Genomic DNA, 27,663 nt, shown 5'->3' on the forward strand with positions numbered 1-27,663 from the left:
TAGGTTAAAGCAAACACTTCAACTAGACATGGGCTGACAGAATGTTATTAATGGAGACATAAGATGATTACAGTGAGTTAAAGGAAATAACTTCTGTATTCTGTTCACATTCTTTATCTTGGCATTCAAAGCCTTTCCGTCCACCTTTTCAGCTTCACTAAAGAAATTATTGGTATATCATTCTGACAAATTGGGTTTCTTAGCTGTTCCTTAAACTTAATCAGTTATATCTGATTTTGTAATTTGATGCCTAGAATAAGAATGCAATTCACAAATAAGCTATTTGGCGAGGAATTCTTATTCCTAGGGCTTCCCTGGAGGCTCAGATGGGAAAAAAAAAAATCTGCTTGCAATGTGGGAGACCTGGATTCGATCCCTGGGTTTGGGAAGATGCCCTGGAGAAGGGAATGGCTATCCACTCCAGTATTCTTGCCTGGAGAATTCCATGACAGTGGGCAAAGAGTCTGACATGACTGAGTGACTAACATTTCATTTCATTTCTTATTCCTAAGATAAAATTCCCCTTAACTCCTTAAACTTTTTGCTCTATTCTCCCTGAGCATCCATGGGGTCAGTCCTAGACCTTTGTCAAAGATCTGGCCCTGATTGCCTTCCTAGCTGCAGAATCTAAGGTCCCAACTTCATACAGAACATGTCCACAAAAATACTCCACTGGTGCCTGAAAAATCAGCCTTCTTGAGACAGAAGTCAGTATCTTCTAAAGGCATTTTTACCCCCTGCTAACTGGGGAATCATCTAATCAATACTCATCCCTGAAATCCAGAAATCAGCACTCATACCAATTGATACAAAACATACAGTTTATACAAAAATTGATGCAGAGCCCTGTTGTCTTTATGTTCTTTGTATTTCCAGTGATTGTCTGTTCTACTTTTCCCATTACCTTTAACCTAAAATCTCACAGCTGATGCCTGACTTCTTACCTCTCTTAACCTGTTCTCTCCACTGCTCTCAAGATTACTTTTCTAAAATATAGGTTGGATTTTACACTTCTGCCCCAAAACTTTTGATATTTTCTATTGTCGAGAGCAGCGTTCTTCAGTAGAAATACACTGTAAACTATATATGTAATCTTAAATTTTCTAGTAGCCACATTTAAAAAAGTAAAATGAAATGGATGATGTTAATTTCAATTACTATGTTTTATTTAACCCAGTATGTCTGAAATATATGTTCAGCATGAAACTAAGACATTTTACAGTTTTGGGGGTACTAGGTTTTTGGAATCCAGAGTGTATTTTACATTTAACAGCTCGTCTCAATCCAAACTAGCTACATTTCAAACTAAATGACCACATATGGATGGTGGCGCCCATATTGGACAGCACAGATCTATAGCATAAAACTTAAAGTTCTTGGACTGCAATTTTGGGCCCACTACAACTTTAGCTCCTGTCCTGCATACTTCAACTTCTCTGCCACTCACCCAGGCCCCAGCAGCACCTCATTTGCTGTTGTTTTCCTTTAGTTACCCTTCCCTGCCTGTGGGAATCTGACTTACCTTCCAGGGCCAGATCTGAATGCTACTTCCTAGTAAAAGCTTGCTCCACTGTCATTGCCCCATAAGCATCAACCACTTGCTTTTGACTCTTCAGTAGCAGCATTTGTGGGAGCCGTTTGTCTAGTTCTGTGAGTGAGTGGTCTAGCTGCCCACTAGAAGGTGAGCTTCCCAGAGGCAGGGTGCACCTCCCTCAACCTTTGTTTCCTACCGTTCACTGTAGCTGTTTGCTCCTAGGGATATTCTTATCCTTTGTTGCTTGGTATCTTCGAGATTAAAGCAGTCTCTCTTTTAACAGTTGTTTGCTTCAATGAAATTTCCTTTTATAGATGGATCAGTTCCACTATTTAGTTGGAAGTGTTCTCTCTTTGTGGATTGAAGCTTTTGCTTATGCAAGAGAGGAAATACTCATTTTCTTGTAGAAATAACTGCCTAATATGAATAAACTAGGTTTCAAATGTAGGTTACTCTGGTTTTATCCTGGTTCTAAATCCCAAATGCAACTCTTTCTGTTATATAACTTGTTCTGCATAAGTAAACTTTGTATGTGTACTAAGACTTTTCCCCCAAAGATTTATTGAAAAGTTTACATGCTTTTTGAATCCCCTTTTCCCCTAACAAGATTTGCAAATGGAGTTTTGCCTGGGTTCTTTTTCCCATATAAAAGCAAACAGGTGCCTGAAAGGTTATGCTCTATTCTGGGAGAAATCTGATTAATGTTGAGGGGCTGTGCCAGGTCAGACTCTGTAACCTGTTGACAGATTGTTTAGTGAGTGCCAGGATCAACTCTCAACATTATCTCAGGTTTTAATGGTTTTCTTCTGAAGGGCATTTGTAGATGAAACCAGTTTGTATTTAAAGTTAATTGTGGCTCTCAGATCAGAGACTGGTTAAAAAGAAACTCTTTCCTCGAGCAAACAGTGGTTTGAAAAGAATGAATGATTCATCAGATGGAATTGCAAGGACTATAATTGCATTCTATGTTTTAACACAAATTATTGCATTTAAATCGTGGTAAAAATCTTACCCCCGGTGAAGTAAGAATTCCTCAAAAGAAGCTCCCACTAAACTTTTGTAAGAATTTCTAGATAGCCTTACAACAGCCTGAAAAAAATAGCGATACTTCTCACTGGGAGGGTAGACGTCAGCCATCCCTGAAGCTTCTCTTTCCGCCTTCCGCACCCCATAAGTCTACCTGTGAGTCCTTTTGTTTCACTGGATCCCAAATCCCTGCACTCTGACTGCACTGCCACTGTTTCCTAACTGAACCACTGAGACTGTCTCTGGACTCATCCCGTTACTGCTTTTGCTCTCCACATGGCAGGCAGAAGGATCTTTTTTCTTATCATTATTACTGTTTAAATTTTATATAATGGAAAATTTCAAGTATACATCAGAGTAGAAGGATGAGTGTATCTCTCATTCAACTTCAGTTATCCGTTCATGGTCAGTCTTATTTCATCTACTCTTCTGTCACACACACACACCCCACTAATAATTTGAAACAAATCACAGACATATCTAATCAACTAATTTGTATTTGCCCTAAAGTGAAATTTTGCCTTGTGACTTCCCTGGCAGCTAGTGGTTAAGGCTTCGTGCTTCGCATGAGTTCGATCCCTGGTTGGGATTGAAACTTAGCACAAAGCATGGCCAAAGGGGGAGGAGAAAACTTGAAATTTGCCTGTTGGTTGGTCATAAGAGATGGGAAGGTTTCTGCCGCAAAGTGATGTTATTTGTCAACCTCTTTACTGTCTTCCAGCTCTTCTTCCTCTTATTTTTTCAGGATGTGTTTCACTTATGTTTATTAAGTGCCATTACCAGAGAAACAGTTTAATGTGTTCAATTTATGTTAAGTCAGTTTTTCAGAGATGCATATATAAGCACCTTGCTACTTTTGTACCAGATATGTTCTTTGAAGTGTGTAAGTTGAACATACAAAAAATATACATTTGGCCATTTACACTTCAGAAACAAGCTCATAGAAAAAGAAACGAGGTTTGTGGTTACCAGAGGCAGAAATGGGTGAGGGGTAATTGAATGAGGACAATCAGAAGGTACAAACTTCCAGTTATATTAAATAGTAGGAATATAGTGTACAATTTAAATTATATGATAAATATAATTAACACTGCTGTATGTTATATATGAAAGGTGTTAAAAGAGCAAATCTTAAGAGTTTTCATCACAAGGAAAAAAATTTATTTTTCAATTTTATATATATATATATATATATATATGAGATAATGGGCTTCCCAGATGGCTCAGTGGGTAAGGAATCTGCCTGCAGTGCAGGAGACACAGGAGATGTTGGTTCAGTCCCTGGGTTGGGAAGATCCCCTGGAGAAGGGAATAACTACCCACGCCAGTATTCTTGCCTGGAGAATCCCATGGACCGAGGAGCCTGGCCGGTTACAGTCTGTGGGGTTGCAAAGAGTCGGACACGACTGAGCACAAGGCACCCTGGCACATGAGATGATGGATGCTCACTGAGCTTACTATGAAGTCACTTCATGTGGTATGAAAGTCAGGTCATTATACTGTACACCTTAAACTTTTATAGTACTATAGGACAATAATATCCCAATAAAACTGGAAGAAAAAATTAAATGTGTATATAAGGAGGGTGTTGCATGCTCAGAAAGCCTTAGCAATTATAAATTCCCTAATATTTTTGTTAATAAAATCAATACATGCTCATTATAAAAATAAAATTTAAATAATACAGACTAGTGTGAGGTAAAAAGCTTAACTTTCCCATTTGTTCACAGATCACTTTCAGTCTTTTATTTCAAAAGCAACTATAGATCATTCCAGATATATAATGATCATTATAATGATATATAATGATTATTATAGATCATTCCAGAAAAGTTCATTTATTTATGTTCACTTAAAACCTTAATAATATATATATCTGACTTTCAGTTTGAATTTTAGTTTAGTTTGAATAGCAAACAATTTCAGTTTGTTTGAAATTAGATAGAAATCAATTTTAATGTTGAACAACTAGCTTGATATTGCAAGGGACTGAGTAGGAGATGGTATGTTGACTTTGATATCTGATTTTTCTTGAGCACTAGTTTCCTCATGATAAAGGAGTCTTAGGCAGACTGAAATCATCAAGAGCTATGTGGACCCATGAAAACCTCTATACCAGTGCTGTCCAATAGAAATATAATGTGAGCCACATGTGTCATTTAAAATTTCCTAGTGTTCACATTAATTAAAAATAAACTTTAAATTTGACATTAATTTTCATAATGTATTCTGTTTACATATTATATCCAAAATATTACTTCAACATTAATAATATAAAAATTAATGAGATATTTTACTCCTTTTTTCATGCTAATAAGTTTTCAAAAAGTCCAGTGTGTGTTTTATACTTAGAGCATTTCTCAGTTTGCATCAGTCAATCCCATGTCTAGTGCTTACTAGCCACGCACGGTAGTGGCAGTTATTGCTGGGCAGTGTGGCCACGTACAGGATAGTGGTTGTCTCTGAGGGAGGAGCAAAGAGGGTAGGATATATTCTTAATTTTGTTCTCTCTTTCATAATTATTGACCAATATTTGAAGTTAAAAGTTTGCTGCCTTTGGTATTTTTCATGATGGCCAACTGTGGCTCAGTTGTATTCTCACTAGCATCAGCACTTTTTAAGAAAATCAGTTTTCATTCTTATAAAATACAACGAAGATTAATAACACAACTACTTATGTACAAAGATGAAAATCCTGCTGAAAACAACCTTTTGGCTGGGAGGCAATGCCACCCTGTGGTGGCTCATGTGTTTATTCATCAATGTGTGAAAGATCAGATTCTAAGCAGAGAATGTGGCTTAGGAGTATTAGTGTATAATACGTTAAACCTGACTGCTTTTTATTCTGAATTTCACGGTAAATTTATCTGCTGCTGCTGCTGCTGCTAAGTCGCTTCAGTCGTGTCTGAGACTGTGCGACCCCATAGACGGCAGCCCACCAGGCTCCCCCGTCCCTGGGATTCTCCAGGCAAGAACACTGGAGTGGGTTGCCATTGCCTTCTCCGAAATTTATGTACTAGCATGTAATAAAATTAGTAATAGGAAGATGGGGTAAGAATTCCTGAGACGTTGATTAGGACTATTTTTTGAATGTAAAAAAAATTTTTTTTTTTTTAAGGGGTTGCAGATGGTGTAGGAGGATGGAGAGACTATGGTGTTGATCCTTCTCAGTTCTCAGGGACTTTAATGCGAACATGTGAACGGTTAGTAAAAGAAGGACGGTTTGTCCCGAGTAATCCCATTGGAATCCTCACCACAAGCTACTGTGAGTTGCTGCAAAATAAAGTACCTTTGCTTGGTAAGTACATATCCCATGTGTTTTCCTCTCTAAAGAACCCCCCCCCCCCTGGTGGTTCAGACAGTAAAGAAATCTGCCTGCAATGCTGGAGACCCAGATTTGATCTCTGGGTTGGGAAGATCCTCTGGAGAAGGCAATGGCTGTCCACTCCAGTATTCCTGACAGAGAATCCCATGGACACAGGAGCCTGGTGGGCTTGCAAAGAGTCAGACACAACCGAGCAACTAACATTTAAAGAAGCCCAGGAGATGGTTAACAACAAAACCAAGAAAATCACTTACCGGCCCAGCTGTTTATCTGAGGCTCTTCCTGTTAAACAGTTTGATGGAGAAGCTATAGGCTACACCAGAATACTTAATACTGCTTGAGATAAGTACAGCCACTTTGGAAAACAGTTTAGAATTAAAGAATAAAGTTAAACATGAATAGATGATATGCCCCAAAAGTTCAACTTCTGGGTCTTTACCTCGAACTAGAGAAGCTCTTGCACATCAAGAGATGGGTACAAGAATGTTCATAGTAACCTCATTTATAATAGCAGAAAACTGGGAACAACTTGAAAGTCATTTATCGGAGTAAAATGCATTTTGAAACAGAATGAGTTAAGGTTGCATGCAGTAGTTAGGAACTTGTTGAGAAAGACGACTTTGCAGAATACCACCCACCAGTCTGAGTCCATAAATTTCAAATTCAGAAACATAAAACCGTATCGTTTAGGGGTTCTAAAATATAAAAGAAGAAAGAAAAGCAAGTGATTGTATAATTGGGTTAGTGATTCTCTCCCAGGGAGAAAGAAAGGGGATTGAGGTCCCACATGTAAAGCTCAGCTGATTACTTGTGGGGAGTTCAGGTTGCAGATAGACTGCCCAGTTGCTCACAGTTAGCAGTTAGATTTGTCTGTATAGACCCCTGTTAATCTTGTATTGGAAAATACACAAATACATAGTGTTTGTTTATATGGCATGCCAATGAAGCATCCTTTGGCCAAGTTTCTCCATTTGTTTGTTAAATGGTTTCTTGGGCACTTACCCAGCCTTCTAAGCAGGCTTTCAGAAAGGGTTTTATTAAGTTTCTGCTAATTGCCAGCATCTTTCTGGTTACTAGAAGGCCCCTCCCAGTCACCAGGTACATTTAAAATCGGCCTTCTCTTTTCAGTGTTAATGGAGATCTCCATTTTTGTAGAATTTTACCTTCAATTTGAAACCTTTGTAAGAAGGGGTTGTTTCCATCATGCTTCTGTCTTCTCTGTGCTGTGATTAACCTGCTTGTTCTCCTTCTAACTGAAGAGAAATCTTGTCTTGAGGTTTCAATATACTACTTTATCTTAATCTGCTATTTTGGACTTGCAATCTTGAACTTCCCTGGTATCTCAAAACATCCTAGATTCTATTTCTAGCACCTCTCTGTCAACTTGCCATATGACTTTAGGCAAACCCCCTAACCTCTGACCCCCTTATATCATGTTAACTAGATAAATCTTTTTTTGTGAAAAGCAGTGACTTAAAGCTTCTTACAGTACTCAGAAACGTCTTAAGGGAAAATAAGACACATTGCAGGGTACCACCTAACAGAGTCTGTAGACACGATACCAGGGGCCTGGCTCCTATACACTCCTGTCAGTCTTCTGCCAGCACCACTCCAACCCCAACCCTGCAGTGCATGTACTAAATTATCCTGACTTGGAATAAACTGTTAACAACCTGTAACAACTATCCTCATTTTGTGCTTTGAAAGCTTTGCTTTTTGCTGAGTTTTTTCCTTATAACTGCTTTTCCCCCTATTCACCTTCATGCAACTGGAGATCTTAGTAGAATAAGTTTAAGGACATAAAAGGTGTTTTTACATTGAATGTTATAATTAACCACTTTCTCCTAAAAGACACTTTGAAATATTCCTTTGTTACTATGTTTGACAACATACATACTTCTCTCTTACCTTATCTACATATCTCTAAGCTGTTTGTAACTAAAACCAAAGCATATTTTGGCAAAGGTGGGCTGCTGAGTTTTACTGAACCTCAGCTGTAATTGTAATTAATAACTTTATAAAATTAGGTAATCTTTTAAGAAAAATCTTACAACTTTGAAAAAGCACAATTCCAGTATAAAGGGCGAGCTGATAGCTGTAACCACTTACTTCTTGAGAATTTCTAGCTGCTTTTAGATTTTGATTGGCATCACAGGCTTATTGTTGACATATATTATTTCCTCAGAAACCCTTAAGTGGATTTAGGCCTTATGAAACCAACATATCTTAAGAATTTGAAGGGTTAATCCTTGTAAGGTTATCCCTGTCTTCCTTTGCTGCCCAAAATGCTTAGCTGTAATTTACAGAGTAAGGGCCATTTTATCATGAGGGATATGCTTGGGGACCTGTCTGGATTGCTCATCTGAATATTCAGCATGGTTCTTAGCACTCTTTTCTTAGACTGTCAGGGCCGGAGCCGCTGTACTCATCAGTAATTTGAAGAGGCCCAGATGATTGTGTAAGGCCCGGCTTCCCCTCGTTTGCACTGCTTTGCATGTTAAAGCTCTGTCTATCACTCATTTTGATTCTAACCATTTTGATTCTAACACAGCAGGTGACTGCCACAAGGGTAGCAAAATGATAGCCTAGGTTTGTCAGTGAGTAATAATGAGTCAACATGAGTCCTTCCTGCAACATCATCTTCAGGACTGTGCTTCTCATCTGTTATTTTTTTGTTCTCAGTTGAATTAATCCCATCAGCTTTCAGAAGATCTTTTGTGTGGTGGTTCTGCTAATGATGTAAATGATTGGATTTTTTGTGCATTGGGTTAGGAAGGAAGAGTAATTGGTGACTTTAGCACTAATGTAAGCTATAGAACAGGTTCTCAGACAGCATGACCAGTTAGTTACAATACCTCTGTTTTTCTTTTCTTTGACATTTGTAGGGATTAGATAATTTAGCATGAATGTGTCAGGTTTATACCCATGCATATACTGTAGATAAGAAGGAAACAGAATTTCTGAACATTAGAGTGACACAAATGCTTATATTAAGTATTTCTAAATTGTTACACATTTTCATTAAGGAAACAGTAACAAAAATTTAAATTACTTATAACCCATTAAGAAACTGTTAATTTTTTACTGATTATGCTTTCTGACCTTTTTTCTTTGTGCATAGAACAATAGTAACAGGAACATACTGTGTGCTCACAGTAGCCCCAATGAAGTAGATTTGTAGGTACTTTGATTCCCTGTTTTGTTAGGAAGAAACTGAGGGCTAGAGAGAATAAGTGGTTTGCCCACGGCCACATCACATGGCTAGAAGATGATAGAGCACTGGGATTTAACATAGCTGGTTCCACACAGCTGTGGTTTATTTTCTTCTTTTTGCCCTTTGTAATTTTAGCAGGTTAGCTTTTGCCTACATATTATGCTTTTTAAAAAAAGATTACAGTAAATATCAGTGTTTCTGATGTACAGTTCGTTACATTTGGTATCACTTTTTAAAGGTATCTTTAATACAAGCTTATAATCTACTTGTTTCACTTAACTTAGCTTTCATTTTCAAATATATTTCTCTCACACAGTGTTAGTTGCTGTCAAATAGCCAGCTAAGACTTATTATTTGTTGCAAGTCTTTGACATGATTTAACTCATTTTATCTTACAACTCTCTGAGGTAAGTTACTCTCTGAGGTAGTTACTGTTATCCCTGTTTTTATAGATGAGGAAACTAAGGCACAGACAGGTTACATAATTCGTCCCAAGTCACACAGCTAGTAAGTGGCAGGGCTAGCGTTAAGATGCAGGCAGGCTGTCTCTAGAGGCTATATTCCTACGTATTATGTGATCGTGCATAGCCTTCCATTGTATGGATGAGCTGTAATTTATGTAACCAACCCCTTACTTTTAGATGTTGAGGTTGTTTCCAGTTCTTTGTGATCTTATACAGTGTTTTGTACTTAAGTCTCGTTTGCATCTCTATTTTCTTATCATAAATCTTCACAAATGGAATTGCTAGGTCAAAGGATATGTACATTTTCCAGGGCAGTATTGCCCTTCAGAAAGACTTATTTAAGTTTTACTCTCATCACCACGGAATGAGAGTGACCATGTTCCCTATACTAGTGAAGTGATCATTAAAAATATATATATATTTACAGACCATTTACATGGTTGTTGAACTGCTTATTTTTTCAGTTTTGCCATTTTCTGTAGGTATAGGTTGAAATTTTAGCATTTGAAAGCAACCTCACTAACTGTATTACTAACTTCAGGCTGAGAAAGGTCCTATGAGCTTTGTGCTACAAACGTACACAGAAGCTTTTGCTTGGAATGTTCCCTCTAAATGTTAGTAGTTTCTGTAAAGTGAACAGGTTGATTCCCCACCCATGAAACTTGGTCTTGTTACTCCATAGTGAGTCTGCAATAAAAGTTTTTCATAACCTAAACAGATGGAAATCCCGTTAAAAATTGAAGTTATGTGCCCTGTCTTAAATGTTAGTGAATTTCACAGGGAAGGCTTTCTGCCAGTGACTAATGAAAAATGTCATGGAAACGTGACATTCTCATTTTGGCATTTAAGTATTAAAACTTAATATCTCGACAACATCCTTTTGAAAATTTGGCATAGCTTATATAGCACTATTTAAATGAAATAATGTGGTTAAATACCAGCCATTTTTATTTTTTCTTATCTCCACAAGTGGAAGAATCCAGATCATCCGCGGCCCACTTTGTATGTGTAGTATAAATCCATTTTTCTCTCCCCATCGTGTTGATCATGATCAGGTTACTACTGACATGGGTATGGAGCCGTAACTAAGAAAGGGCCTATTTAGGCAAAGGAGGTGCACGTTATGGTATGTTGCTCCTCGGGATGATATGATAAAAATGTGTATGCAGAGACAGTCTGGGAAGAGAAAATAAATGGACATTGTTTTTGTTTCTAGGTAGCAGTACTGCCTGCATCGTGGTGCTGGACAGAACTAGCCACCGCTTACACACAGCAAACCTGGGTGACTCAGGCTTTCTGGTTGTCAGGGGTGGGGAAGTTGTGCACCGATCAGATGAGCAGCAGCATTACTTCAACACTCCATTCCAGCTATCAATCGCGCCCCCCGAAGCCGAGGGAGTTGTTTTGAGTGACAGGTAATCTCCCCTTTCTCACCAACAGGTTCCCTCCCATTCCCCTTAACTAGGCTGTTGGAGATGGGCATTTTTCATTCTCACATGAGAAGAGAAGACACATTGGAGACCTTTTAGTCTGACATCGAAAGATATTCTGCTTGAACTTGATTTCCAGCCAAGTTGAACTCTGATAAACACCTAGTATTTTGACCTGACTGTGAAAATATATTTCAAGCTTATAGAATATCAGTTTTTCATACCAAGACCACATGGTACATACAGTTGTATTTGTTAAGTAGTGCTGGAGAAATGAGTCATTGTTCATGTGTGCCATCCCATATACAAGATTTTGCATATGTTATTAGGGAAGAATGCAAATAGACATCTGCTTTATTTATCAGAATAACTTCCTGATTCTCAGAGCTGCCTATAATGTGCATCAAATGGAACTTGCAGTGCTTGCGGAACTTGTCAGGCAAAGTTAACTTGCAGGAAATGGACTTAAAGGTGGTCTTGGGAATGTTCTCTGATGGTGCTCTTGAGATGTGTGCTTTTTTTTCTTCCAACACCTTCTCAGTTCATTTTAAACTGTCAAGACCTTTTCAGGACAATCAGTACTTTTTGAATCAACTTTTATAGTTTATCTTTTCTCAGCTCAGAGTACAAAGTAATACTAAGACAGTCTCAGATTTCACTGCCTTTAACAACCTTATAGGGTTTGACACAAACATTGTTGGCAATTCATAAATGTGGTAAAATGGGTAATGAACCTGTTATAAAAGTAGAAGCATCCTAGCAAATACAGATTATCTCTACTTAATAGTTCTTATTAAGCCAAATCTTAGGTCCAAACTAAGGTAAAATGATGATTACTGCCATCTTTTAACTAGAATGAGCATATTATATAAGTGCTCCATATTACCCATCTAAAGTCTATTGCTGACTCCTGCAGAGAGGGAAGCATTTTTTTTTACTTTCAGAGTAAGGCAGATTACCATAATTGGAAGAAAATTTGATTATAGGCCCTTCTTCAGTTGGCTGTAATAGCACATCGATATTAGTCACATTGGAGTGAGGCAAACTTAGAACCCCCAGACCTTGGTAAATGTCAAGTTCAGCTAACAGTTTTTGGAGAAACAGTGTTTTTAATTTTCCTTTATTTGATCCTTGTTGTTTTGGCTTCCAGTGCTAGAGCGGCCCTGAGGTACCTCAGACGCTATCTTTGGGCCAGTTTGGTCAGGGCAGCACTTGGCCTGTCCTGCCAGTGAGGTGGAGGTTGCTTCCCCTGGAGCCCAGAGACAGTTTGCTAGCATGTGATTGCAGCTCGTGTTTCAGTGCAGTCAAAAGTTTCCAGCAGCACAGTATGTTCAATCAAAATGGGCAAAACTGCAGCTGGCGGAACACCAAGCTCATGGGTGGGAGTGTTGGGAGAAGAGGACGAACTGTCCAATGGCAGCGAGTCTCTCACAGGCAGCATAGCAAAAGACACTCCTGGGGAAAGAAAAACCTCAGCATAAAATAGAGCTTCAGTGCCAACCTGGTCATTAATCTAAACTTCTAGAGTCTGATTCGTTTCCAAAGACTGAGCAAATGTGAAATGTCTTGTATTGTTTCTCTTTATTCCATGGAAGAAATCGACCTGGTTTCTACCAATTTACAGTCTGTTTTAGTGTGTCTCTTTTTTTTTTCCTCTTGGCTGCTTGTTATCTCCTTTGTTATCAGTCTCTCATCTATAAAATACTATTTTAACCTTAACTTACAAATTTCCTTTAATAGCTGTTTTGACAACAGCTATTGTTGTTGTCAAAACAGCTATGTTATTGTATAAATGTGTAAGTGAAAGCTAGTTTGTTCCTTGTCAGAAGCCCCTTAAAGAACTTTTAGGTGTGGTGCTGCTTTCCTCAGTCAACATTAGACAAACTAGAAATTTTCTTAGTGTAAATCCCCAGCAGCCATGGGTAGGCTGTTGGTTTTTATGTTTTCCCTTTACAAATTTTATAACACGTCACTTAAACAATTCAGGTTTTTTTTTTCGTTCTGGCCCCTCCATTCTGAGTCAGTGTATGACTTTGTTCCTGGCTCTTGTTCCCTAATTACACCTGAAGGCAGATTATCAGATAGCTCATCTTTCCCTCACCTTGGAGGCCTGGAAGTGGTAGAGCTGGCCTTTCAAAATGGCTGAGAACCAGTCTCTAAGGGGGCCATGAACTCTTTGATTTCATATTATCTTCTCTTTTCCTCCCCACCTGGGCTTCTGTTTTCTTCAGGTAAGTCTCCCCTCTATCTTTTTAAAACAGTTTTACACAGATGTAATGAAAAATCTACCACCTGTCCTCAGAGGCAGCCAGTTATTTCTTTGAATCCTTCCAGATTTATTCTCTGCATGTAGAAGCGCCTATATATATAGATCTTTCTTTCTCACACACACAGTACCTTGTTCTTTTCATTAACAATATTGAGTCTTTACCCAAATTGGAGGGTTAGTTACTGTGATTCTTCATTCATTAACTATTTCTTAAAGATGTATTGTGTGCCAGGAGCCCTTATAAATAAGTAACCTGTGCATGATGAGAACTTTGTAAGCCCTGAGAGACACAGTCTTTACTCTGCCAGAGTAAGGGTGATTTATTAATACTGATTTGGTGTTACTAGTAATATACCAGTAATTACTAGTATTATAGTAAGAAATACCATTGTAGATATTTCACATGAATTAATTCTTATGGGACTTGCATATGCTCCTCCATAGTGCTCAGTTATTCCACTAGAACACAGCCTCCAAATTCAAGCCTGCAGGGAAACTGATGAGTGGAAAGTGAGTAAGAGAGGATGGAATTTGGCACTAATGAATTAGGAAACAAAGACTCATTTCCACTAGGATTCTAGAGGCGTTTTAGTGTCTGACTCAGAAAAGAACCCTTCTGCCTTTTAAAGCACATGTGACTAATCATCAAACTCAGTTTTACTTGATAGTTTTTGTTCAGCTTTTGAAAGATTTTATCAGAGTTTTCAGTTAATTTTTTTCAAGGTTAGGAATTTCAGAATAGTGGTTTTTATTATAGACTGATGCTATAAATTAGTTTTCCTTAAAGCCTCATTATATTGTAGCATCGTCCCCATTGGAAACTTAACAGTATCTCTGAAGGGCTCTGCTAACTTTGCCCCTACCCTGTCCTTGTCACAGCCCCGACGCCGCTGATAGCACATCTTTTGATGTCCAGTTAGGGGACATTATCCTGACAGCGACAGATGGACTCTTTGACAACATGCCTGACTATATGATCCTTCAGGAGCTAAAAAAGTTAAAGGTAATTAACTCAAAGGTGGGCCTTTAGGAAACAGTGACCCTCCCTGGGCAGCCAAGTTTTTTTATTAATACAATTGCATAAGCTCTTTTTGTAGTTTTGGAAAGGACTATTTTGTGAATTTAGGAAAATGAAAATGGTTCTGATCTTATTCTAAACAGTTGTAGACATAAATATTCACAATTGGAAAACCTGAGGAAAAAAGAGGCTTCTCATCCAAGCCTCTCTTTAGTAGGGTGGTAAAGGTAGGGAAAACCCTGATGGGAGATTTCTTGCTTGTGTTTTTAATTGTGTTTTAATGGTATTTAATGGTGTTGGTTGCTGGTTATCTTTTTCATTTTTTAGTCTCATAACAAACCCAGCAGGTGTTGAGGCTGGGAAAGATAGGAAATCATACCAGAGCCAGCCAAGGCAGCAGCAGAGGGTAGCAGGCAGCTAGGGGCCTTGATGTGATCTGAGCTGTTACCAGTAACAAAACAGTTCAGACTTGGCCCATACAGTGAGTGGAAGGAAGTGAAAACCAGTCTGCATATTCTCCTGGCTTTGTAAAGTACTGATTCGGGGCTGGGGGGGCGGGGGGGGGGGTGTTTGATCTTTTCTCGTGTTTTTACTACTAACCAGTATGACCTTAAGTTTGCTAAACTTTCTTAGTAGTGTTTTTCTCACCTGTAAAATAGGGGTGGGATGGTTCAGAGACCCTCTTTTTAGGGCTGTGGTGAGGATGAACCAAGACCATGCACTAGAAATCCTCAACAGCATGCTTTGTCTGTGGAGCTTAGGAAAGGTCGGGTGCGGACACCTGCGGGCACTGTGCCATGTATGTGACAGAGTGAGAGGCAGACATGACCCATTCCCTGACCTGGGGCTTACATTCTAGTGGAGGAAGACAGAATACAGAGAAAGAAAGAATAGAAATAGTGTTGTTGCTAAATAAAAAGAAGAAAAATAAAGCATGGAGAAGAAATAGAGAGGGCTTTTCAGTGGGGCAACTGGCAGCATTTACTTGGAGAGCAAGCACTCTGCGCTTGGCCAGGGGTGTGTTCCCAAGCAGGGAGACTTGAGGTCATCCTAAAATGCTATCAAAATCCGCCCCTTCAGTCCCATCCCATTTTAGCAAGAATGCCTTCAGAATTTAAAATGGCGGAGGTGGTGGAGATACGAAAATTCAAACTTCAGGACCCAAGGCCATCCTCACAAAGAACTTTCTCATTGATGTCCTAGGCAGACAGCACTGGTGATCTCGTTCATTTTAGTCAAGGTATTATGTTCCAGTGTCTTCTCTAACTGGAATAAAAACATAAATGGTGGAAACTATGATTAGATAATTATTACTGTCTTAAAAAGTGATGTTTAAAAAAAAAAAAGTGATGTTTACTTGCGTGTAGAAATCATGTGAGGCATTTTGGTAAAAATATCTCCCTCATATTTTCGTATTAGAATTCAAATTATGAGAGTATACAACAGACAGCAAGAAGCATTGCTGAGCAAGCTCATGAGCTGGCCTATGACCCAAATTATATGTCACCTTTTGCACAGTTTGCATGTGACAACGGATTGAATGTGAGAGGTAAGCATTCTTTGGGAAGTTCATAAGGACTAATAGGGGACATAGGGGATGGGAGCATTGTGGGCTGTGTGTGAGGCCAGCTGCTGCACTGGGGTGAGACTACTGAGGGGTCCTCTCCCAGCTGTGAGCCTGTGGCTTTGAACAAGGTCAGCAGGCACGGACACTGGAGGACAGCAAGTGCATGTTCCCTACAGAGGTGCCCTTCAGAATTGCACTTCATTGGCTGCAGAGGCAGGTGGAACCTGAAGCCCTTTATCGCCGCCAGTGCTCTGCTTGGACCCAAGCCCAGAAAACCTCCGAGCTCTGCCTGGAGGGCCTGGACATTCCTAATGGTTTAAACATTCTGCCCTTCACAAGTCTGACATTTCACTTCTCCCTTCCTCTGGCTTTGTGGGACTCATTCACAGTGTTTGCCTATTAAATTGCTACAGCAAGTTTTTTTTAAATTAATTTTTATTAATTCTAATTAATTGCTTTACAGTGTTATGTTAGTTTCTGTCGTACAGCAGTGAAGCAGCCATATGTCCCCTTTTTGGGATTTCCTTCCTATTTAGGTCACCACAGCGCTGAGTAGAGTTCCCCAGTGCTGTGCGGTAGGTTCTCATTAGTTATCTGTTTTATGCATAGCAGTATGTATACGTCAATCCCAGTCTCCCAGTTCATCCCACCTGCCTCTGTAGGATGTTTTGAAAAGGGAAGACTCTCCTTGCCTAGAGTCTTCCTATCTACTGAGCAATGTGTAACTTTGGGAGCAGGCCAGTAGCTCAGCTTTGAACTTGGATAACATGTTGGTGCTGGCAAATCCGCACTTACAGAGTTGGTCAGTTTCTTGCAGGTATATTATTATGACATGCAAAGCATTTCTTAGCTGTCCGGGAAATACTAAATAGAAAAAAAGCACATGCCATAGCAGTTTGCCAGATTAGACTAAAAGACTATCAGCTAGTTTCAAAACATTGGGTATGTTTGTCCAAATTAGGATTATGGGGGTGGAACATAGAACTTTCTTGTCAGGCAGAATAAATCTTAGCAACGTTTTGTCTTTATTATGATTGCTATACACAGAGGATGTGGTGGTGGCCATTTTAACAAAGCTCCTATTGTAAAGGAGCAGAGAGGATTTTTTTTTTTAAGCTTCAGTTAAATTAGATGTAATTTCTTGATTTTTTAAACTATTTATTGATTTTTTTCCCCCTTTTTTTCTACTAGAGTATATTGACAAACCTGTTTGTCTCCTAGTACTTACTTATTTAGGCTTACATTTTTTTCTTTTTTCCTTTTAAAATGTATGAATACATTTTCATTTTCATTGTAGGTGGAAAACCAGATGACATCACCGTCCTTCTCTCAATAGTGGCTGAGTATACAGACTGACTCGCCTGGGTGTCGACTCCTGCCTCCCCTTTCATCGTCCCAAGTTCTCCCCTGCCGCGTGTGCTGATCCTGCTGGCAGGACCACGTTTCTTTGCCTCTGATCTCAATGGCCAGTGATGTAAACCTTTTGCCTGTCTTTTTGAGATCCTTGTTGAGAACCACTACTGTCATTCTACTGCTCATATCTGCCAGCAACATTTGAAGAAAATCAGATCTGAAGATTGGCCTTCACATTGTCCTTTCCATGATGGGATGGATGTTTTCAAAGCCAAAATGACTATTACTTTTCAAAAACGGTTGAAGTATTGAAAATGAGTAATATTGGTAAAGTGAATTCAAAATTACAGTGTGTAAAAGGGATTTTAAAAGTCTGACACAAATTGTATGTTATGATACATCTACTAGAAACATACTCATCAAATGATGCATTACACGTGTACTATACAGTCTGTGTTATGATCGAGTGTGGCTTTATGTTTTCATTATAAACTCCTGTTTTTCAGGGGGTTATAATTTTGCTCTAAAACATTGCTCTGGATTATAAAATCTTGATCCTGGGAGCTTTTTTTTTTTTTTGCAGGTTGAAAGAAAAATTCAGTTTAGTTCTATGGATGCAAATGTTTCATGGTTTTTAAAAGATGCTTAATTGTGCTCCTGTGATGGAAGTTTCAGCATTTTATTGCATATCACAGGCTGGTGGCTTATTTGCAGGAGGGGTTGGGGAGACTCCTTACCAAAATTTTTTAATGGAATATTATTCAAGGTTATAAAATTCCTCAAGGCTTAGGTATTTAATGTTGCAGCTGAAATTCCTCCCAGCTGTCTGGTATGATGCCCCCATGTGAGAGCTCTAGGCCCACAGGCCTGAAGGGTTGAGAATGGACAGCTCTAACTTTGAATTTTGTTGGCCTATCAGGTCATGCTACCCCTCATGTCTTAGACCTGTCATTAGTAGCCCTGCTTTCTGTAGAGCATGTCCCAGATTCAGGGAGTCCATGTGAAGGAGCACCATGGGCAGTGGCACAGGAGTCCCCGAGGAAGATGTCTAGTGATGATCTGACATTTGCATCTGCCCTCCACAGAAATTTAGGGGTTTCCAAATCAAGCTTAATGTTTACAGTTTCCAAATAGCCATCTTGCAGTGTATAGTTTCCCTATAAAATTACCCCGTATTCAGTTTTTCCATTATCTGCAAGCTCAAAGTTATTTTTAAGGTTTGTGTACAAGTTGACTGCTGTAAAGATATATATTTTGGGGTCAGTTTTTTTCCTTCATTAACTTGGTGGTAGAAAAATATATATACTTAGAAATCCTTAAATTAAAGCCATGTTTTATATATAAGTCAGGTAACATTGGTGTATAGATAAGAATGCAATTAAACCTGATGAGAATCTACTTGAGGAGAACGTAGAAAGTCTCTTTCTCTAAAGGAGATACTTACTCCCTGGTTTATTGCATTAAAACTTATGTTTGAGGTTACCTCAACTTGTTTTAAAAAGATTTTGTTTTGTGAATTTGTACTGTATATTTGAGTAACTGTCAAGCTTGTTTTATTTAAAATTGTTTAACATGTACCATGTACATGTCATTACTATATTCAATGCATCATGCTTGTAACAGGCATTTCATTTATAATAAGAATGAGTTATTCATTTGTAAGCCGTTCAGTAATTTATCTACTATTCCTAAATTGGCATAATGTTTAGATACCTATTTTGAATCACCTTTAATTACTTGTCAGAATGCCTTAACTACCCTAACTTGACAAAACAGAATTCTTTGGTAAAGGAGATCGGGGGGTGGGGTAGGGAGTGGAGAGAGACTGTTCAAATAATGAGAACCCATCATGCTGTGATAATACACAGACAGGTGAGTGGCAAGTGGCAGGGTATTTATTTTGCACAAACTATTTGCAGTCTTTCTGTATTTAAAAAGTAAAGAAAGTTGCATCCAGAAAGGTTTTGTTGGAAGGAATACATTTACACTTGGACTGACAACTTCAGTTCTTTTGTTGGGTTTTTATTTCTGGTCAGAAGCATGGAGCCTTATGATCCAGGTATATGTTGTATTAATTTTCCATTGCATACATTTAATTCCTGGTAAGAGCATTGCTGGTCAAGTCACTGGCTTTTCTCTGCACTCATCTAAACTCATCAAACACCGTCTTCATAAAGGTAGATTGATGGCATTTTACACAACTCATTTAATCAACTTAGTATTTTTTGAGAAATGATCGTTAGAAATTGACGACGTGTTTCAGTGATGTTGAAAACAGTGGGACAAGAATTGAGTTTCACAGGGGAACTGACTTTGGACCTGGCCTGTAGATTAGGGACGCAAAATATTTTCTGTTTTCCCCTCCCTGCCCTTTTTGTGTTATGCACTTAATTTTATGACTTTGGGGGTCTGTTGGAGTGCTGTTTAACAACTCTCCTACTCTCAATGGTCAGAGGCTGTGTAGGTACCCATACTGGAATTGTCCAGGCCACAGGACCCAAGTCTTTGTGGGGTGTGCCTGACATATACCACTTGGTGGGTCTGATTCTAAACTTGATATGTTAATTGTACTTTAAATCAAGCAGTATAAACACACATTTGCCTCGTGTAGTGGACTTTTATAACAAAAGAGAATTTGGATTTCTAATTTACAAATGGCAAATTATTTATCCCTCTCTGGATGCACCAAAGACCAGTAAAGTTTATAGCTTTTCCATCTATATTTATAAAGCAATACTGTATTATAAAAATCAATATTTTTATCACATGCTTGAAATTTTTATTTTGTTCTGTTTTAAAGTGTGCACTCTAAACATATCAGAACCTTGTTTCTTCCTGTGAACTTAGGCTGCCTGCGCACAAAAAAAAAAAAAAAAAAAAACCGAATGGAGAGTCCATAGGCTCTTAAAACTGAAAGAAGAAATGAGGTTGAGAGAACAAGTTCTTTGTCCTGAATTGCTGTACTGGCTTGACATGGTTGATGGGTACTAAATCACAAAAGAATCCATTCCAGTTGTGCATGTCTGGGGGTTGGGCTGTGACTAGATTTAGAAAATAGACTTCAAGCTTTGCATGGTGGGCAGGTATCTTACCCCGTCAGTTGCATTTGTTCTGGGTAGAACAGTAGCCTTCAGTACCACCTTCAGTACCACATCAAGTAACAAGGCAGGAATTGTGGGAATTCACTGAGTCAGTTTTGAGCATTTTGGAGATTATAAACAAGATTGGCTAGAACTGTAAATGTTTGTACTTTTGATTAAGTTCATGGTTCCTTGTCACCTTATACCAGCTATCTTTGGTAGAAGCTACAGCATCCAATGTTCCCGGAAACTATCACATTTGTGCATTTAACAAATTTTGCAATAGCAAAAAAACCAAAATCTGCTTATAAAACATTTGGAACACAAAACATCTGGATTCTACTTGTTTAAAAAAAAAAATTATTTGCAAAATTGGGCTTCTTAGTTAAAAATCAGCAGTTGTCCATGTCAAAATTTTAACTGTAAGCAGGTAGTTTGTGGCAAAGATGGCTAAACAATGAAGCAAGTCTGAATTTGTGTATACTAATGAGCTGCTCTTTTCTGTTGAGACTATCATTATTTGTCTTATTACCCAAGAGGCAATGACCTGAATTGGATGTCTGAAGTATAACTTATGCAGGAATAGTTCTGTAAATACATTTAAATAAACTGTAAAGATATTTAATAAATAATAGTATTTATACTAATTTGTGTACTCCGTTTAATTTGAGTAGTAACAAGACACAGGCCCTTGACATTGAGTTTGTTGGTCTCTATCAGGTCATTTCCAAGCCTCTCAGTGTAGCAGTGACTCCATAACTTTGTGGCTATTGTTTCTGTCTTTCACTAGTTTATCCCTAAGGCTCTTTTTCACCAGCTGATTTACTGCATCACTTTAGCTTCCTCAAAAATGAATCAAAATGGATTTAAATATTGAATGTGACATATAGCTGTTCTCCCAGCTGGGAAAACTTTTCCATCTTTCTTTTAAATGGTATGTGAAGTCACACACAAATCTGGTGTCATTTAAATTTAGCATTCTGTATCCAATTCTAAAATCCAAATTATATACAACTTGACAGTGTAACTATCTTTTACAGATCAGTGCTGAATCTAGGTGATCACTGATGATGGTGCCTTCCCAGGCTAAACCGCCCTGACCCATTTCAGTGAGTCAGAAACTTCATCCTCAGCGAGGAGACCTACACTTACCCTTGGATATAATATCCTCTGGGTAGTCATCCGCATTTGTAAGGAGTATGTGTAATTCATTGTTAATCATCAGTGTAAACAAAAGATACATAAATCTTTAGCCTACAATGTGGAATTATGTGGGCATTGCCAGTTTCCACAAAAAGCTTCATGAAAGCCCATTTTCATTCACTGAGGAACATATCGGGATAAACTTGAGTTTTTAGTAGGTTATTGTGGGTAGTTCTGACTCATCACCAAGCTACATGAGCCAGATTCATTCTGGTTTTAGTTAGAACTCTGTTCACAGTTCTAAAGTTTAGTAATCCACTCAGCCACCTTTGTTTTGTTAATCCTCACAAAATCTAAAGCACAATTGCTTGCCAGTTAATATTTCCTTGTGATTTGATGGTTTCACAGACTTAACAATAAGGTGTTACAGAAGTCTAGTTTGTCAGGTTATAACTGACTATAAACAGGTTTGGGGGGGGAGAGGCATACATCATAAGATGTTACATAACAATGTTATTGTGTCAGATTGTTTAGCTTGTGCCGGTAAGAAGCTAATTCTTAAAGAGGCAAAGAACAGAGACATTAATCTTCCCCCTCATTCCACTCCAGACCCAGGCTTTCTTGGCAGTGGAGGCTGCTGTTCTATGTCAGCTAATACAGAAATAATTTTTTGGCATCCCTTCCATTCTTTTCTGCATCACACTGCAAAATTTTTTAATCACATCATTTAAATTCTTAACAAAATATAAGCAATGGAGAAAAAGTTGGGTTTTTTGCCTTTTTTTTTTTTTTTTGCAATGTTGGGTTGGTTTCTGCCATATGACAATGTGAATCAGCGATAACCATACATCCCCTCCTTCTGGGCCTCCCCTCACCCCATCCCTCCAGGCCATCACAGAGCACGAGACTGGGCTCCCTATGCTATACGGCAGCCTCTCATCAGCTATCCATCTTACACCTGATAGTGCATATATGCTGATGCTGCTTTCTCCATTCATCTCACTCTCTTCTTCCCCTGCTGTGTAAAAGTTATGATCTTACATAAGAAAAGACTGCAGAACGTTCTAATCTGTCAGCATCAAAGCTCAAATACTTGAAATCAAATACAAAAGATACCTGAACTTTACAAGCCATTCTGATGCACTCGAAATGGCTGCTACTGAAAGTTTAAATAACTATAAAACTGGCAAAGAAAATGCTAAAAACTCTTGTAAAGAAACACTACATTGAATTCTTTTTTTTTTTTTTTGGCCACACCATGCAGCTTGTTGAACCTTAGGTCCCAGAGATCAAACCCTTGCCCCCTGAACGGAAACTCAGAGTCCTAACCACCGCACTGCCAGGGAATTCCCTGAACTGAAGAAAATTCTAATGAGCTTTTTCCCAACACAAAAAATTTTTCTGCCTCCCACGTAGCATAATAGATTTAAAGCAAGTTACATTTATTGACAAGTAGTTACTGCTAGATATGGTGGTTGTACAAGATGATGTTTAGATAACCAGTAGCCCATTCTCCAGGAAGCCCAAGACAGTATCTTCATAGATTTAAATGTGAAAATGTGTTTTCAGTACAAGTGAACCAGTAAATGGGCAAGGGGGCGAGCTCAGCCATCATTGTTAGAATGTGGAGAAACTGCCATTATTCATGTCCTCTTCATTGTCACTTGCTGTTGCCAGACTCTGAAAAGGGAGGCTGAAGGGTTCTTGTTGATCAGAAGAAACTGCTGCAAAGAACATGCAAGAGAACTGGAGGAAGGGGGGAGGGAAGTAGCTTGTTTATTCAAAGAAAGTTAGTGCTGATCAAATACCCCTCTTCAGAAACTCAGCCACTGTGGCCTCACATTAGCTGATGGTTCGTGAGACACCCAGAACCTTCACGAGTGGCCCAAAACATCCAAAAGTAAAACCCGTCCCTGGACTCCAGGGGCACACAGTTTGGGATCAGTGATCTGTTTCTGACTACCCTGCCCGAGCCATTGAAACCAACACCAGGGCTGTGGGAGACAGATGAACAGAGACTGCTGGCTATCCTCCTCCACTTGATCCATCCTCTCCCCTTTCCCTCCTGCTGTGACAAAAGCTAGTCCTGACCAGAGTCAGTCCTTCCCTCCCTGTCTCTGACTCCCAGCCCCTTCCATGCCTCTCCTCTACTGGATAGGAACACCAGCATTTAAAAATAATCAGATGTCTCATTAAAATAAATAGCCTCATCCACATCCTCCCTCCATCTTAATCTCTGCTGTAGAACTCTACACTGGCTTTCTCTATTTTCTCATTCTCCTACTCTTAGGTCCTATCTAAAAAAGCTCCTGACCCGCATATAGGAATTGTCCTTATAATGGTCACCAAAAATTGCCAGACGCCCTAAACTAATGGCCATTCTCAGTCCCCAGCCCACTAGATCCTCACTCTGACACTTCCTTCTCAGACTTTCCTCATGCTGTGTTCTTCTGGTTGCTCTTTTCAGTTGGCTTGCCTTCTTTTTATTATTATTAAATTTATTTATGCTAAGTGAAACAAAGATGAATGTTTGCCCTCTTCTACCCACATTTTGAATCAGGGTTTCTCAACCTTAGCACTGCTGATGGAGGATTAAGTTTCCTTGCTGTGGGGGCTGTCCTGCTGCTGGGAGGATGCTGAGCAGCGCCCCTGGCCTCTACCTGCCAGATGCCAGGAGCAGCCCTCTTTCCTGAACTGTGACTCCCAGAAGTGTCTGCAGACACTAATGGCTTTGTCCCCTGGCTGTGGTTAAGAGCCACTCCTCTAAATGGTGACAGTCTTCTCTGCCACACCCTCTCTCGAGGAACTCGCATTCACACTGCTGGCAGAAATTAGTGTGTACATGCCAGGGAGTCTCACAGTTACAATCTGAGCTTCCTATATCCTACTACCTACTTGATTTCTGCAACTTAAATCCAAAATAGAATTCATGATCTTAGCACTGAACCTGTTTCTCCAACCTTGATACCTCCCTTTCCCTTAAGCTCCATGACCGATCCATCACAAAGTCCTGCTGTTTTATTTCCTCAATTAGCTGTTTACTTTGGCCACTTCTCTCCATTTTCTACTGAATCACCATCTCTCAGACACCACAACTGAGTTTCCAGTCTTGCTTCACTGCACTGTGGGCAGCCTTCCCTGTTAAAACCCTTCCAATACTTTCACTGCCACAGTACCTGATGTGGCCAGTTACATCCGACATGAGTTGGAACTCACTCACTGCTCCAGTTTCATTCACCCTGTGCCACTGTTTCCCCTGTCTATCTGCCCTCTGGCCACACTGGTCTTCCTCCAGGTCCTTAAAACGACCACGCTCCCTCCATGACAGGGGCCTTTGCACATGCCACATCCACTCAGCTTCCCCCTACTATCTTATTCTTTCCAGCTCAGCTCCAAACACCAGTTTCAAAGAAGACTTTCTGACCTCCTGGATTAGGTCAGCTCACACTTTAAATCTTCTCAAAGCACCTTGAACTTTTCCTTTATTAAAGTTACCACAGGTTAGTTTTTTTTTTTTAATTATCATACGTTTAGTCATATGATTATTTGTTTAATGTCTACCTCCCCCACCCCCATACCCAGTCTATAATTAAGTGTAGGAACTTTTCTTGTTTACTTTGCACACCATTGTATACCCCACGTCTATGACGCAAGGCCCTCAACAAATACTGGTGGGAGTTGCATGGTAGGTATCAAGCATGAATAAACAAATGATCCCTATTCTTGGTTCATCCTTACAAATCAGAAACTGAAGATGCCCTCTGCATGGGGCACTTCAGACAGCAGTTGTTGAACCTTGGCTCCAGATGAAATACCCCAAATTAGCTGTGATATTGCCTGTGGTAGGCAGAATGATGGTCTACCTTCACCCCCAAAGATGTTCACGTCTTAATCCCAGGACCCTGTGAATATATCACAAAGCAAAAGGGAATTAAAAGAGCAAGTGGAATAAGGTTGCTATCCAGGTAGGCCCAATAGGAAATCACAATGATCCTTAAATGTGGAAATCAGCATCAGAGTGAGGAAATGTGAAATGGACTCCACCAGCCATTGCTGGTTTAAGGCTGAAGGTAACCATGATTAAAGAATGCAGATGATCTCAAGAAGAAAGGAAAAGAAAGAAAGCAGATTCTTCCCTAGTCTCCACAAAGGAACACATCCTTGCCAATGCTTTGCTTTTAGTTCAGTGAGACTCATTTTGGACTTCTGAACTGAAAGATAATTTGTGTTGTCTTAAGCCACTAAGCTTGTGGTAATTTGCTATAGCAGCAATAAGAAACTAATACACTGGTAAGCTGAAAATCTTAGTTTACTATGGCCTTTGAGCGCTGCCCTGAATTTGCCATTCACTTAAGGTCAAATGTCATTTGCTACCCCCTCTTGTCCCCACCTACTCTTCAGTCTCTAAATCATTCATGGCTGGATGATCAAGCCCTTCCCTAGTGTCTAACAGTCTTCTAATGCAGAAAGTCTGAATAGCTATGTAACGTGGAATGAGTCCAAGTTCTATATGAATTGAGTAAGAAGGTGCACTGTTATAAAAAAATTTTTTAACAGTATACATGTTTTCTTAAAAATAGAACTGCCATACAATCCAGCAATTCCACTCCTGCTATTTTTCTGAAAAAAATAAAAATAAGAACATGAATGCAAAAAAGTATCTGCACCCCTATATTCTTTGCAGCATTATTTATAATAGCCAAGATATAGAAGCGACCTGTGTCCATCAATAGATGAATGGGTAAAGAAGATGCAGTGCATATATACAAAGGAATATTACTCAGCCACAAAAAAGAATAAAGCCTTGCCATTTATAACAAAACCAATGAACCTACAAGGTATTTTACTAAGGGAAATAAGTCATAGAAAGACAAACACTATAAGATTTCACTTATGTATGGAATCTAAAAAGCAAAATAAATGAACAAAAATAATGAAACAGAAACAGACTCATAGATACAGAGAACAAACAGGTGGTTGCCAGAGCGGAGAGGTGTGTGGGGGTGAGTGAACTAGGTGAGGGAGATTAAGAGGTACAAATTCCAGTTACAGCATAAATGAGTCATGTGGATGAAATGTACAGCATGAAGAAATAGTCAACAATATTATCATAAATTTTATGGGGCTTTGGTCTTTGAAAACTGCTCTAAATTTCTATCATTGTGATCATTTTGTAATGTGTGGAAATACTGAATCATTATGTTATGCACATAGAACTTACAAAGTGTTGTAGGTCAATCATACTTCAGTAAAAAAAGATAACAATACTAGGTATTTTTCCTCATTTTGGTGTCCCTGAGAGCTGTGTATAACTTCTTGATTAAACTTATTGAACATCCACAACAGAAAAAATGTTGGTCATTATTGAGAATATAGCAGTATTTCTCTGTACTGTGCTTAGTCACTCAGTCATGTTTGACTCTTTGCAACCCTATGGACTGTAGCCTGCCAGGCTCCGCTGTCCATGGAATTCTCCAGGAAAGGATACTGGAATTGGTTGCCATGCCCTCCTCCAGAGGATCTTCCCAACCCAGGGATCAAACCAGGGTCTCCTGCATTGCAGGCAGATTCTTTACCAGCTGAGCTACCAGGGAAGCCCAATACTTCTCTACAGTAGTTTAATTCTGAAAATCCCCTTCCCCAAAGTAGAACACTACCATATATTTATTTTTTTTAATAAAGTGAATTTAAAAAACTGGTTTCATTTTGGAATGTTGTGATACTATTGGAGGGATTTTAAAAATTTTCTCAGGCTATCCCAAACCAGGGCTGAAGGTCTGCCAACTACTGGCTTATGCACTAGGAATACAGAGATGAATAAGACTCAGGTCTGCCCTTGATGAACTCACAATCTACCTAGTGGAATAACAAGCATATCAATCAAGTTATTATGTGACAGTAAAAATGAGTAGAATGAGAAGACTTCAGAAGGAGATGTATCATTTGAGTTGGGCTTTGAAAGTGGGTAGGAGTTTAAACAGTGAAAAGAGGAATACTACTACCCCAAAATGTAGGCTTAATAATATGAGCAAAATTAGAACACAAAAGTATATGCAGAATGTTTCCATTAAGATCAGGAACTAAGCAAGCAGGCCCATTCTCTCCACTCTAAATGTTGTACTAGAGGTTATGTGCTAATGCAACTGAACAAAACAATCAGTTGGAGGCATTAAAGAAAAAATGAAACTATTGGTATATAAAAAAGAGACATATAGTAAGTATGTCTAAAAACCCTGAGAG

The 27,663-nt window shown here is 39.0% G+C and overlaps 1 protein-coding gene across 1 annotated transcript in view; it reads left to right on the forward strand.

The window, feature by feature from the left end:
• PPTC7 (protein phosphatase targeting COQ7) overlaps positions 1-20,927 on the forward strand; it is a 38,900-nt gene extending 17,973 nt beyond the window's left edge. The window contains exons 2-6 of the mRNA XM_065903866.1: positions 5,679-5,858; positions 10,780-10,978; positions 14,142-14,265; positions 15,700-15,829; positions 17,145-20,927. Coding sequence (XP_065759938.1) covers positions 5,679-5,858; positions 10,780-10,978; positions 14,142-14,265; positions 15,700-15,829; positions 17,145-17,203 — 692 coding nt within the window. The 3' untranslated portion in view covers positions 17,204-20,927. The remainder of the gene's footprint in view (positions 1-5,678; positions 5,859-10,779; positions 10,979-14,141; positions 14,266-15,699; positions 15,830-17,144) is intronic.
• The last annotated feature ends 6,736 nt before the right edge of the window (positions 20,928-27,663 follow it).

This window comes from Muntiacus reevesi, chromosome 13, assembly GCF_963930625.1.
Source record: "Muntiacus reevesi chromosome 13, mMunRee1.1, whole genome shotgun sequence".
Taxonomy (NCBI): domain Eukaryota; kingdom Metazoa; phylum Chordata; class Mammalia; order Artiodactyla; family Cervidae; genus Muntiacus; species Muntiacus reevesi.